Raw genomic sequence first — 14631 nt, forward strand, 5'->3', positions numbered from 1 at the left:
TCAGTACCTTTACCACTGAGCCACCTCTCCAGTTCCTTTCCTTTTCTTTCTTTTCTTTATTTTTCATGTAGCCCTAGCTGTCCTGGAACTCACTTTGTAGACCAGGCTGGCCTTGTACTAGTAGAGACCCTCCTGCCTCAGCCTCCTGAGTGCTGGGACAAGAGGTCCCTTTCTTTCTTTGATAGAGATTATCATTTACCATATGGGATAATCTACTTACACATTTACGTTGCTTTTTTGCCTATTCCCCCCCCCCCCCCGAGAGAATGTAAGCTCTAGGAAGACGAGAATCATTGTTAGCAAATCCCAAGAGTTAAGAATAGAGCTTGACATGTCTTAGGCAGCCAAATATTTATTGATCAAGTAAGTGAATTACTAGAGACAAACTCTACAAATGAAGGATGGGCTGTAGCTCAGTAGGACCCCGCTGACGTAAAGCACTGGCAGTAAGAAGTCAAGATCACAGGCAGAAAATGAAGTGCCCATTGCCAAGGAGACTGCTGCAAAGAACTGTTTAATGGTTGCGCCTGTTTGGCAAGGTGTACACTTCTGGAGATGTGTGGTGGTGAGGGTTGCCCAATGTATAAACGTGCTTCTCACTGTACTGTGCACTTTCGTGTGTGTGTGTGTGTGTGTGTGTGTGTGTGTGTGTGTGAGAGAGAGAGAGAGAGAGAGAGAGAGAGAGAGAGAGAGAGTGCTGGCTCTTCCCTTCCACCTTTGGATGAATGCTGGATGAGCCATCATGCTTACCTAAAAACTACACCTAGGAATGACCCATTTGAAAAAGCTAATCAGGTCCGGTGGCGGCGGCTCACGCCTTTAATCCCAGCACTAAACAGGCAGAGACAGGCAGATCTCTATGAGTTAGAGGCCAGCCTAGTCTAGAAAGCAAGTTCCATGACACGTTCCAAAGCTACACAGAGAAACCCTGTCTCAAAAATTCAAAGAAATAAAGAAATAGTTAAGCAGCACATTCTAGAGAACAGGCTCTCATGAAACTTTTTTTGGTTTTCTTTTCTTTTTTTCTCCCCCCCCCCCCCCAAAGACAGGGTTTCTCTGTAGTTTTGGAGCCTGTCCTGGAACTAGCTCTTGTAGACCAGGGTGGCCTCAAACTCACAGACATCCACCCACCTCTGCCTCCTGAGATTAAAGGGGTGGGCTACCACCTCCTGGCTGTTTTTTGGTTTTTGTTAAGAGAGGTTCTCCACATTGGCACAGGGAACCACTTTTTTTTTTTTTTTTTGGTTTTTCGAGACAGGGTTTCTCTGTAGCTTTGGAGGCTGTCCTGGAACTCCCTTTGTAGACCAGGCTGGCCTCGAACTCACAGAGATCTGCCTGCCTCTGCCTCCCGAGTGCTGGGATTAAAGGCGTGCGCCACCACCGCCCGGCGTCACCACTTCTTTTTTTTTTTAATATTTATTTATTTATTATGTATTCAGTATTCTGTCTGTGTGTGTGTCTCCATGCCAGAAGAGGGCACCAGACTTCATTATAGATGGTTGTGAGCCACCATGTGGTTGCTGGGAATTGAACTCAGAACCTTTGGAAGAGCAGGCAATGCTCTTAACCGCTGAGCCATCTCTCCAGCCCACCACTTCTTAAATATAACCCCAGAAGCACAGACACTGAGCAAAACAATTAATAAATGGGACTTCCTGAAACTGAAAAGCTTCTGTAAAGCAAAGGACACGGTCAACAAGACAAAACGACAGCCTACAGAATGGGAAAAGATCTTCACCTACCCCACATCAGACAGAGGTCTGATCTCCAAAATACAAAGACCTCAAGAAATTGGACACCAAAAGAACACATAATCCAATAAAAAAAAAATGGAGTACAGACCTAAACAGAGAACTCTCTCGAGAGGAATCTAAAATGGCTGAAAGACACTTAAGGAAATGTTCAACATCCTTAGTCAACAGAGAAATGCAAATCAAAACAACTCTGAGATTCCATCTTATGCCTGTAAGAATGGCCAAGATCAAAAACACTGATGACAACTTATGCTGGAGAGGTTGTGGGGTAAAGGGAACACTTCTGCATTGCTGGTGGGAGTGAAAGCTGGTACAACTCCTTTAGATGTCAGTGTGGCAATTTCTCAGAAAATTAGGAAACAACCTTCCTCAAGACCCAGTAATACCACTTTCGGGTATATATCCAAAGGATGCTCAATCGTGCCACAAGGACATGTGCTCAACTGTGTTCATATTCATAGCAGCTTTGTTTGTCATAGCCAGAACCTGGAAACAACCTAAATGCCCCTTGATCGAAGAATGGATAAGAAAATGTGGTAAATTTATACATTTACACAGCAGAAAAAAATAACAACAGCTTGAATTTTGCAGGAAAATGGAGGGAGATAGAAAACATCATTTTGAGTGAGGTAACCCAAACACAAAAAGACAATTATCACATGTACTCAACTCACAGGTGGTTTTTAAATATAAAGCAAAGAAAGCCAGCCTACAAACCACAATCCCAGAGAGCTTAGACAACAATGCAGACACTAAGAGAGACTTACATAGATCTATTCTACATGGGAAGAAGAAAGTAAAACAGACAAGATCTCCTGAGTAAATCGGGAGCGTGGGGACCTTGAAGGAGGATTGAAGGGGGGGGGAGAGGCAGGGAGGGGAGCAGAGAAAAATGTAGAGCTCAATAAATATCAATAAAAAAAAAAAAGACAGGTTCTCACTGTACCCCTGGTTGTTCTGGAACTTGCTTTGTAGACTAGCAGGTTGGCTTTGAACTCAGACTTCAGCTGAATTGCCTCTGCCTCCCAAGTGCTGGGACTAAAGGTTTGCGCCATCATGTCTGGCAAGGCATTCTAAATATAGAGGTCTCATGTCTAAAGCATATTTCTGCAAAGGAGGAAGTGTTTCTGTCCACAGGCTTGTCTGCTTGGCATTCAAAAGCCAATACTTAGACGACCATTTCCCATTATGGGAACTCATGTACAGACATTCAGAGGAAGGGGGGAAAAGAATTGCATGGGCGATGGGACAGCATCACAGTGATTAGTGTCTTTTATCCAGGCAATGTGTCATCTCACCCGCCCCGCCCCCCGCGCACCATTGTCTAACACACACACACACACACACACACACACACACACACGCCTACTTTCCCGAAAATTAAACACCGTAGGAATTGTGAGTTTCGTGTTAGTGGACACAGGACTATGTAATAAAGAGTGGAGTTACACAGTCTGATGTTAGCCGAAGGCTAAGTGGTGTTCTGGGCTGTGTAAATCTACAGAAAGAGCTGGTTTTAATTTTTGTCAGGTGAAGGCGAAAGAAGGCAAATTAAAGCTAAGCACAGCTTTCAAGGAAACAACCACTGTTGACAAGATTGACTTTAGAGATCGCTTTCTCAAAGTCCGCATTGAAGTGCTCTGGAATCTGAGCAGTCAGATCAGTAGGTGTCTCCCACTGTGCTGCTTACGCAACTCACATAGGAACTTTAAGCAAGTTCTTGAAGATTTCGTGTGCTTTTGAGAAAGCCAGATAAATTGAAATACTAATTCCAGGCAATCATCTACCGTGTAAAGCTTTCCTGTATTTCTATTTCTCATGAACAAGAACACCAAATTCCTATGTAAAGCTTACACAGAAAACATTTTCTTTTTTTTTAATTATTTATTTATTATGTATACAATATTCTGTGTGTGTGTGTGTGTGTCTGCAGGCCAGAAGAGGCCACCAAACCTCATTACAGATTGTTGTGGGCCACCATGTGGTTGCTGGGAATTGAACTCAGGACCTTTGGAAGAGCAGGCAACACTCTTAACCACTGAGCCATCTCTCCAGCCCCACAGAAAACATTTTCAACTTCAAATGTACGAGCGACGATGTCCCTAAAGAAATCTCGTAGGTCAGCAAATCTGGCCGTCTGACTAGTAGTCAGTGTTTTCCGAGTCGTTGCGATAAAGGAGGGGGTGGGTGGTTTCCGAGCCAGTGGCTCAGCAGGTCCCCAGGAGTGGGTGAGAAAGTTCTCATCTCCTGAACCACCTCTTCCTGGTCGCGACGTGTGAGCTCACGTGGGTCCCTCCGCCTGCTCGCGGCGGTACAGGCCGGCTGCGTTCCCGCCAGATATTTGAGTTTCGGTTTCCAGCGGTTACCGAGAGTTCTCCTTCCTGCGATCTTTCCCCGAAGTCGATTCTTCCCTTCCAGAGTTGAGAGCCACAGCTATGGAAGGTCGGCGCGAAAGGCCACCGGCGTCGCGCGCTAAGAAGCCGGCTGCGAAGCGCACCACGACGGAGCACAACGGGACCGTGGCCGCCCGGTACCACGCCGGAAGCAGCGGTCCGCAAAGGGGGGCGCGATCGCGGGGCGCGGAGCCTGACGGGGACCCCACGAAGAAGCCAACCACCCGAGCGCGACCGGGACAGGCGTCCATGCGCATCACGGACCTATGGTCCTCGGCCACCGGCGCGGCGGGAATCGCCAAACAGCCCGCCTTCCCGGAGCTCCAGCCTCCCGCCATCCAGCCTCCCGCCTCCCCGGAGCTCCAGCCTCCCGCGCACCCCGAGGCTCTTGAGGTCGCAAGGTGTCCTAGCTACAGGAGAGGCGCGCGCTCCGTTGGGCAGCTGAGAGCGCCTCGGGCGTCCAGGAAGGGGCTGGAAGAGACCCCCGAGGGAAAACTCAAGAATGTGCTGGAAAAATTGAAGTTGAAACGCGAGAAGATCTCGAAGGCGGCCGACATAGTGAATAAGATCGTGAAGCGCCTGCTGTCCAGAATGAAGAACCGTGAGTCAGAGTTCAAAGACGTGCAGCAGCTGAACACTGGCAGCTACTATGAGCGTGTGAAGGTGAGCTGCCGGGATCTGCTTTGCTGGAGGGGCTCCAGGCCCACTCCGCCTCACTTCCCTCATCTGCTTGGGGTTCCTTACACCCTTGGGCTCACCCACTTCCCTTCTAGAACAGCCCATGCCCCCCCCCCCTCCTCTCTCTCTCTCTCAAATTCATTCAGTTATCATACAGACCAATATGGATAGCTAGTTTCTCCTAACACTCGCTTTGGAGGAACTGGGCTCCTCCTGAGTTCTGGTAGAGAGGCTATGTGATTGAAAGCAATCACACTGGAAGGTCTGCACCCAGTGCGGATGATGACCATGCTATGGCTGAGTGGATGGAGTCACTTTACTACTTTATGGCAGGGTCTCAGGTACCCCAGGCTGGCCTCTAACGCATTGTCTAGCCAAGGATGATCCTACTGACTTGCCTCCCTAGTGCTGGAAATACACCATCATCACGCCTAGTTTATATAGTGCTGGGCATGGAACCCAGGCCTTCCTGCACGCTGAGCAAAACCGTCTCCCAGAGCTCTCTCCCTAGCTCTCAGTGGTATTTAATTTGGAAAAGTGTTCATTATGATTGTTGTTGAGAACATGAAAAAGAGTTTTATTGTTTGTTTTGGTTTTAGATGGGATTTTACTGTGTAGCCCAGGCTGGTCTCTCAAACTTTAGATTCTCTTACCTCAGTTTCCGAAGGGCCAGGATTATAGGTGTGTGTCACCTCAATGCACAATTCTGTGACCACTGTGGCAGGAGGGTGGCTGCAATGTGTATTTTGTGATATAAAAGTAATGTCACACTGGGTGGTGGTGCACACCTGTAATCCCAGCACTATGGAGGCAGAGGCAGGCGGATCTCAGTGAGTTTGAGGACAGCTTGGTCTACAGGGCGAGTTACAGGACAGAGTTCAAGCTACACAGAGAAACCCTGTCTTCAAAACTAAAAAAAGAAAAAAAAAAGGTAACCACAACGGCTTTAATTTCATTAAAAAATATTTTTGGTGACTTTGTGTTTTGAGATAGAATCTCACTATAGCCCTGCCTGAATGAAATTCACTAGGTAGACTGGGGTGGTGTCAATTCAACAGAGATCTACCTGTTTTTGCCTCCTGAATGCTGGGATTAACCCCTAGTCCTAGGGTTTTGATATGTAAATTTTATGTTTTTTTGTTTGTTTGTTTTCTGTGTTGGAACAGTTTGCCAGAGAAGCAGTCCAAGACTAGAGTTCATTTTGTGGAAAGACTTTTATTTAGAGAAATTACTTCTATGCTATTTATGTATATATGTGAGTTTATATGTACCCTGTGTACAGGGACCCGTGCAGGCCAGGAGAGAGTGTCATGGTCCTTGGCACTGCAGTTACAGGTGGCTGTGAGCTGCCTGATGTGGATGCTGGAAACCAAACTTGAGTTTAAACCTAGCCTGGGCTGTGCCATGTGTTCCAGGACAGTCTGGGCTACAGAGTAAGACCCTATTTTAAAACAAATGAAACAAACATTATTGCTTGTGCTTAAAAAAATTGAGAGAATCTATAATCTAAAACCGATAGTGTCGTGTATAGTAATAGGGATTACCTGTTCTCAGGTGTGGTGGTCCTATTCCGAGAAGGGATACATATTGTGGATCTTGCCTTTCTTCCTTTCTCTCTCTCTCTATCTTCTCCCCCCTCCCCCCACCCCCCACCCCCACTACAGACAGGGTTTCTATGTAGTCCTGGCTGTCCGAGACCTCATAAAGATCCACCTGCTTCTGTCTCCCGCGTGCTGGAATGAAATGGGTGCATCCCCAAGTGCTGGACTAAAATGTGTGTATCACCAAGGCTAGGTGGAATCTTGCTTTTTGATTGCTTTTTCACATGCAGAGTCCCAAGTGAAATTTTCACCAAAAATTGCAATTGTTTGGAAATATTTTACAAGAAAATATTTTAATGTTTCCTATCCCTTAGATTTCTGCTCCTAATGAATTTGATGTCATGTTTAAACTGGAAGTTCCCAGAATCGAGCTGCAGGAGTATCATGACACTGGTGCTTTTTATCTTGTGAAGTTCAAAAGAATTCCAAGAGGAAATCCTCTGAGTCACTTTTTAGAAGAGGAAATATTATCAGCTTCCAAGATGCTGTCAAAGTTTAGGGAAATCATCAAAGAAGAAGTTAAAGAAATCAAAGGTGAGATTTTTGGTTTGGTTTCTTGCAGACTAGATGCTGTTTTACTCACATGCCTTCCTCTCCTGATCTCCTCTGATGGCCTCTCCCTCTTCCACGCACCCATGAGTGTATCTCTCTGTCTCTCTCCCCAACCTCTCTTTCGCTCTCCCCGCTCTGTGGGCACTCCAGAAGTCTTTTCTTGGAGAAGTGTACTGCCACCTTCCAAAGTTCCCTGAACCAACCACTCTACTGTCTCCACATGGACATTGAGCACTCCTGCTATCTGTTCATCCATCTGTCCATCTGTCTTCAGAAACAGGATCTCACTATGGACCTGTGTAGTACCTGCTCACTATGTAGACCAGGTCGGCCTTGTCCCTTGAATGCTATCATTAAAACTTTACACCAACACTCCCAGCAAGCTCATGCTGAGCTCCCCTTTGCTCAGTCTTTCTTCCTCCCGCTTGTTTTGTTTTGAGAAATAGAAATGTCCACCATTTTATAGGACAGACTCCTGCAATCACATCAAAGGCATCTGCCTTCCTTCCTTAGCTCACAGACTTGGTGCCCTCTTGATTTGAGAATATATGTTTGTCTATTTAGAGATGAGGTATTATTAAACAACGCAGGCTGGCCTTGAAAACATTTTTTTTGGGGGGGATACAAGGGGTTGAACTCAAGATCTTGTGCACACTGGGCACTACCACTGGACCTTAGTTTGAATCTCGGTAATTGCTCTCACTTCTACCGTTTCTCGATACTCACGATCTCTCTGCTGGACTGTAGCTGTGGTCTGCTCTACTACTCTCTTTCCTGTTGCTACGTGGCTTCTCTCTAAATACCACTTAAAATTCTAAATGAAAATTAATTACAGCACTCCCCGATCCAAAGTCTTTGGAAATGCTTCACCACAGGTCCTGGATAGAATCCTGACAGTGTCTCCAGATAGCTATTGGTTACATGCTAAAACACTATGCCTCATGGGGTGTAGTTGTATATTGAAGTTGATGTTAATTGGAGCTTAGGCTATGGATTTTAAATTACAGTTTTGTAACTTTCCCATATTTCCAGAGAAAATTGATCAACCCTTTCTTTCTTCAATATGTGTAAACAGACAGCGATATCTGTGTGGAGGAGGAAAAACCAGGAAGCCCTGCTGTAACACTTCTGATCAGAAACCCAGAAGAAATATCTGTGGATATAATTCTGGCTTTGGAATCAAAAAGCAGCTGGCCTATTAGCACCAAAGAAGGACTACCCATCAAAAACTGGCTTGGCACAAAAATGAGGACCAGTTTAAGACGAGAGCCATTTTATCTTGTGCCCAAGGATGCCAAAGTTGGAAATAGTTTTCAAGGTTTGTTAAATGTAAAGATCATTGGGAAGAATATAAAAGGATCATTAGTGTTACATACAAAGGCAGCACAAGATCAACAGTCCACGGTGTGCGGGTATTTCCAGAGCCATGAGACTAAATAGATCACAAAATGAGCATGGCTAGCTAGGATTGAGAAATGCATGGCTTTTGTACTATTGCCAAGAGGGGAGCAGCAGAAGCAAGAGATGGAGGAACAGGAGATTCAGGTCATCTCAGCTACATAGTGAATACTAAATTGTGTTTCTTTTTAAGCAAAGATAGTGCTGCTTGGACTCACACTGTTGTGGTTCTGAATCTCAAGGCTTTCCCTTGACCAGCTCTGTGATCTTGTGTTAGTTTCAGAACCCCTTTAAACCTGCTTAGCAGCTCATCTCTGCAAATCAAAGCATCTTGAAAGATTCTGGGGGAGTTAAACCACCAGAGAAGCAAAATATTAATGACATGAACTTAGCACAATATAAGAGATAGTATATCTGATCTTGGCTAAGTATATTAAGTTTTGAATTCTGAATTTTCCTCAAACCCACTTTTGGTGCATAATATTTATTTTAATAATTACTTTGAGTATCTATTCACCTCTTTTGGTCTGTCTTCCTCTTAAATGTCTTCAGAATGATATTTTACTGTATGATCTAAATGTAAATATTGTATTATTTACATATGGCTTCTTTTAGTAAAATAGCTGTTTTTCTTTCTGAAATTAAAGGCAAGACATGGCGCCTCTCTTTCTCTCACATTGAAAAATACATTTTGAAAAATCATGGAATAGAGAAAACATGTTGTGAGGTTGGTGGAGCGAAATGTTGCAGGTAATGTCCTTTATTTAAACGGAATATTGCCTATGATGTTAACATTTAATGCTCTCTTGGCGTCATAGCCTAGATGTGAGGATGATTATTGCTGGCCTGGGTTGGGAGAAGGTGGTGCTGGGATGAGATCAAGGGGGAAGGAGCAATGGAGGAATGGAAGGAAACAGAGGAGGTATGTTATTGACTGAGGTTTCTGTCCTGCCTGGTTCCTGTAGTCGTTCAGTCCCAAAGAAATCACACAGAGGTCTACATTAATCATAAGCTGGTTGTCCTATTAGCTCAGGCTTCTTATTAACTCTTATAACTTTATTACCCCATAATTCTTGTCTGTGTTAGCCATGTGGCTTGGTACCTTTTTCAATGAGGCAGTCACATCTTGCTTCCTCTGTGTCTGGATGACAACTCCAGACTGAACCTTCCCTCTTCCCAGAATTCTCCTGTTCTCATGGCCCCGCCTATACTTCCTGCCTGACTACTGGTCAATCACCATTTTATTAAAAATAATACAAGTGGCAGGCCCTCACACCCCTCCCCTTATTTAAACAAGAACTCTGAATTGAATCTCCTTTGCTTAGCTTTTCTACTGGCCATTATCCATAATAACTTGTAACTAACATTCTAAACAAAGGCAAACATCCATAATCCATTTTTTGGGAATGTGGGCATAGTTTTCCAGGATACTTCCTGCTGATTGGGGGTGCTGATAATCTTATGGGGGACCTAAAGAAAATTTAGAATTATGATCAAGTCCTGACTGGAGTATCCTGTGAGGCTTGATCATCTCAGGCAGCAGTCTTTGAACTGTTCTGGATGCAGAACTCAGACATCTGGGCCATTCCTCCTATAGGAGATTTCTCAGGTGGTCTTCCTTGGTCAAACCTGATTTTTCTTTTTTTTCTTTTTTTTTTTTTTTTTTTGGTTTTTCGAGACAGGGTTTCTCTGTGGCTTTGGAAAACCTGATTTTTCTTAATGCAGAATGAATCCACAGTCCCTCATTGCCTGTGCAAACAAAAGCAAAACCTCTTCTCCAAAGTAACATACCTTTTGACTTAAATTTTAAAGTCAAAGAATTATATATATATATATACATACATACATACATACATACACATATATGTATATATTGGATTAATCCAGCAGCATTTATAATCAAATGTCTTTTAGCAGCTTTTGCTCCTCCCTCAGTCATCAAACAATTTAAAGACAACACAATAACATACAGTATCCAGACTCTCTGTGATTTTTCATCTTTATGTGGCTTTATTTTAACCTCTATTTCTTTTATTTTTAATTTTTGGCTTTTTTGAGACAGGGTTTCTCTGTATATTTTTGGCTGTCCTGGAATTCACTCTGTAGACCAGGTTGTCCTTGAACTCACAGAGATCTGTCTGCCTCTGCCTCCCAATTGTTGGGATTAGAGGTATGTGCTACCACACCTTGAACTCACAGAAATCTGTCTGCTTCTGCCTCCCAAGTGTTGGGATTAAAGGTGTGTGCCAATACACCCAACTCTTTTTTTTCTTTTTTCTTTTAAGAACTTATCCTTTTTTTTTCCTCCAAAGCCTGCATATGTTTTTAAACACACTGTAAATTGTTTAGAGGCTTTTTTTTTTGGTCTGGAACTATCTTTACTGTATCTCTCTTTTTTACTACACAAGTCTTTAATTTGCTAAGTGATGTGGCTAGGATTAAAGCCATGTCTTGGATGGCCGGATCCAGCCCATTCCTTAGCTTTTGTTCTGACAGTCTAGCCTCATGGCAGAGGTACTGACTGGAGCCATGTTTATTGCCACATGTTGTTTCAAGGTCCCTGCCACCACCAAAAAGTTTGCAGTCAGCTTTTCATCAACAACATTTAAGTGTTTCGTGGCAGAACCTCTTAAAAGAACTGCAAGGTTTTGTAGCTAAAGCTGAGTCATGAAGCCTCTCTTAAATGAGAGTGCTTGCCTCTAGCAAGAAGAGCCCACCCAAGAGAGTGCTGCTATTAAGAAGCCAAGCTTAACTCCCAGATGTGGGGGTGATTATTGCTGGGCTGGGTTGGGAGAAGGTGATGCTGGCATTATTTTGGGTAGAGATCAAGGGGGAAGGAGCAATGGAGGAAGGGAAGGAAGCAGAGGAGGTATGTATATATACATATTATATCAACATAATATTTATTATACTCCCTTAATTTCTTTCTTTGTGGGTTTTTTTTTTCCTGGGATCTCCCAGGCTGGCCATGAACTCACTCTGTAGTCAATGTTGATCTTGAACTCATTGTAATCTTCTGCTTCAGTCTCCCAAGTGCTGGGATTATAGGCACACCCACTATACCTGACTGAGTAGATTATTTTCATGAAAGGTGAAGAGGCCAAAGAGTGGTTCTCATTGGATAGTGGTAGCTGCTCTGGCAAGGAGTAGTTTTGTTGCTGTTAGGAATTGACTGGCCAGACTTTAAATCACACTAAGTGGGTCATTTTTCTTGTTAGAATATACACCATCAGGAAGTGAGCCTGAGCCAAGGGTGGTGGTACACACCATAATCCCAGCACTTGAGAGGGGGAAAGAAGTAGGAGCTGAAGGCCAGCCTCTGCTACATGACAAGTTTAAGGCCAACCTGAGCTATATGAGACTCTGCCTCAAAGAACTGGAAATAAATAAAGAAGGAAATACATTTAAAAAGAAAAAAAGACAGACAAGATGGTGCTCATCCGTAATTCCAACACTTGTATTTGGGAGGCAGAGGCAGGTGGATGTCTGTGTGTTCCTGGAAAGCCAGGGCTACAAAGAGAGACCCTGTCTCAAAAGATGTAGGTTGTAAATAAGTAAAAATATCTTTTTTTATTTCACAGGAAAGACTGTTTGAAATTGATGAAATCCCTTTTGGAACAGTTGAAAAAGGAGTATCAGGAACTGGAAGCATTTTGTTCTTACCACGTGAAAACTGCCATCCTCCACATGTGGACCGCGCACCCACAGGACAGAGAGTGGGACCCCAAGCACCTCAGCAGATGCTTTGATAACTTTTTGACGTTCTTTGTTGAATGCCTCCGGACAGAGAAACTGATGCATTATTTTATTCCAAAGTTCAATCTATTCTCTCAAGAACTAATTGACCAAAAAAGTAAAAAATTTCTGATAGAGAAAATAGAATATGAAAGAAACAATGGATTTCCAATTTTTGATAAGTTTTGAGATTATGCATTTGTCTATGTGTTATGTGTTCTTGTGGGTGTGTGTTTAGAACAGAGGTTGATGCCAGATGTCTTCCTTGATCACACTTCACTTTTTTGAGACAGTCTGCCTCTGAACCCAGAGCTCATGGAGGTGTCCAGGATGATTAGCCCGTGAGCTCCCATGATTCACCTGTCTGTGTTTCCCCAGACCTGGGATCATAGATGGGCCTTACCTTTATAGCTTTTACGTTGTTGCTGGGATCTGAACTCAGGTCATTATGCTTGCAAAGCAGGTACTGTATTCACTGAGCCATCTTCCTAGCCTGAAATTGTATTTTGAGATGAAAATGGGTTAAAGTGCCTTAAGTCCATTGTGGTGGGTGTATGTCCCAGCACAGAAGAAGCAGAGACAGAACAAAATAACTCCGTGTGATCCTTGGCCTGGGCTACTTGAAACCTACTTAAAACAAAGTACGAAGGGAGTTGCAGAGATGGCTCAGTAGTGAATATCACTTACTGCTCCTTCAGAGGACTTGGTTCTGAGCACCCAATGGCAGGTCGTAACTGTCACTCCAGTTCTAGGGAATCTAGTCTGACCACTGCAGGATCCTGCTTGCACCTGGTGCTCACACATAAACACACATACAAAGTAAATATTTTTTAAAAGTAGAAAAACTAGAAAAATGAAACTGTGAAATGATCCATGATATGTTAAGTGTGTTGGCACTTACTTATAATCCTGGCACTTGAGAAGCTGAGGTATGGGAGTTGCCACGAATGCAAGGCCAGCCTGGGTTACAGAATAAGATCTTGTCTCAAAAAACAAAACATCAAAAGCCAGCAGTAATCCCTGTGAGTCACCATGAGGTTTGGCCTGAGTCTGCTCATCTGTCTTGACTTGGAAAGGTACAATGGTTTTGTTTTTCTTCTTTTGGGGGCTGGTCAGAACCTAAGGAGGCTTTCCTGGTATTTGTGCTTCCTTTCTCTTTCTCTTGAAGTTCCCCCAACCCCTCGACACACACACACACACACCATAGACAAGGCTGCTTGTCTATCATGTGGCTCATGGTTTCTTTGAATGGAAAACAATGCCCCCCCCCACTCAAAATGTGATTCTAATAACTCAAAAGTTTGCAGAAGTGACTGAAATGAATACAATTATTTAGTTCTCAATTTTTCATATATTCACTCAAATATCAAGATTATAAAGAAAAGTTAAGTGATGAAAATGAAAACCTTGCCATTTTGGAAAACATACATATCTCCCCAATTGAATGCATTAAGTACTGAATGAGTGTCACTTCACACCTACAGTAGTGATACAGAAGTCTATAGAGAGTTGTGGGAGACAGTATCAGAAATGGTTGATTTAGGCTTTGCTCAAATACAGGAAATGGACATGGAAGCCGTGCCTGGTTCTGTCCTGTGACCGACCCAGGGTAGGAAAGGAAAGGAGAATTGACTTTTGCGTCATCTGTACTTCAGGTCCTTTACCATGTGCGCATATGCATGTAATTTATATTTTATTTATTTTTGTTTCATATGTGTTTCTATGAAATCAGTGGTACTCAGCGCAGAGAAATGGGTGTGGGACAGAGGCTGACTCACCAGGGTACTTAGTGCATGGATGGTCACAGGAGCCTCGTCCTTGTCTCTACAGTTGTTAGTTCCCTATGTAACAAATCATGTCTACCATATGTGTTCTCTTTACTTTTTGGTATCTTACAATAAATAAGATTTAAAAGTTTTAATGTAGTTGACATTATCAGTCTTTGCACCTTGCACTTAACAACCAGTAGGTTTGAATGTCATAGAAAAAGTGTCAGCGTGGGGAGGAAAGCTTTAACAACGGACAAGTAGAATGCCAGACCACCCCCAAATCAAGCTCTACTTAACATCTTCAAATGTATCCTTGTCCCCCACTCCCGAAAAGAAAGGTACACAAAGCCCTGGATTCAGGTTCCAGCACCTAAATATGATAAAAATAAAACCAGAGGCCTTGAACTTCAGCTCCCCTTGCCCCAGCCTCACCAGTATCTGGGATTCTATCCATATACTACCAGGTTGGGTTTGTACCGCTCTTTTGAGTTCAACTCATGCTTAGATTTTGGAAAACTAGTTTCTTACTGTTCTGATGGCTTTTAAAGCACTTTAAGGAAAGCTTTATTGAGATATCAAGTACCCAACACAATTGATCCATTTGAAGTGTACAATTCCATGGTGAACCTGGTCTTCTGTAAAAACAGTAGTGTTCCCAATCACTCAGTCATCTTTCCATTCCCAGCGAGTTCTCTTGACTATAGAGCCATCTTCTCAGCCCCAAATCATTGTCAGTTCACCTTCAATGTGA

General features: G+C 43.5%; 1 protein-coding gene across 1 annotated transcript; it reads left to right on the forward strand.

The window, feature by feature from the left end:
* The first annotated feature begins 4121 nt into the window (after positions 1-4121).
* Cgas (cyclic GMP-AMP synthase) lies at positions 4122-14022 on the forward strand. Its single transcript, XM_041679739.1, has 5 exons — positions 4122-4810; positions 6741-6960; positions 8054-8296; positions 9024-9126; positions 11958-14022. Exons 1-5 carry the CDS (start codon positions 4190-4192, stop codon positions 12298-12300), a joined length of 1530 nt encoding a protein of 509 aa, XP_041535673.1. The 5' UTR covers positions 4122-4189; the 3' UTR covers positions 12301-14022.
* The last annotated feature ends 609 nt before the right edge of the window (positions 14023-14631 follow it).

The sequence above is a fragment of the Microtus oregoni genome, unplaced genomic scaffold (genome assembly GCF_018167655.1).
Source record: "Microtus oregoni isolate MIOR12 unplaced genomic scaffold, Mior012 000032F_ref0000030, whole genome shotgun sequence".
Classification (NCBI taxonomy): Eukaryota; Metazoa; Chordata; class Mammalia; order Rodentia; family Cricetidae; genus Microtus; species Microtus oregoni.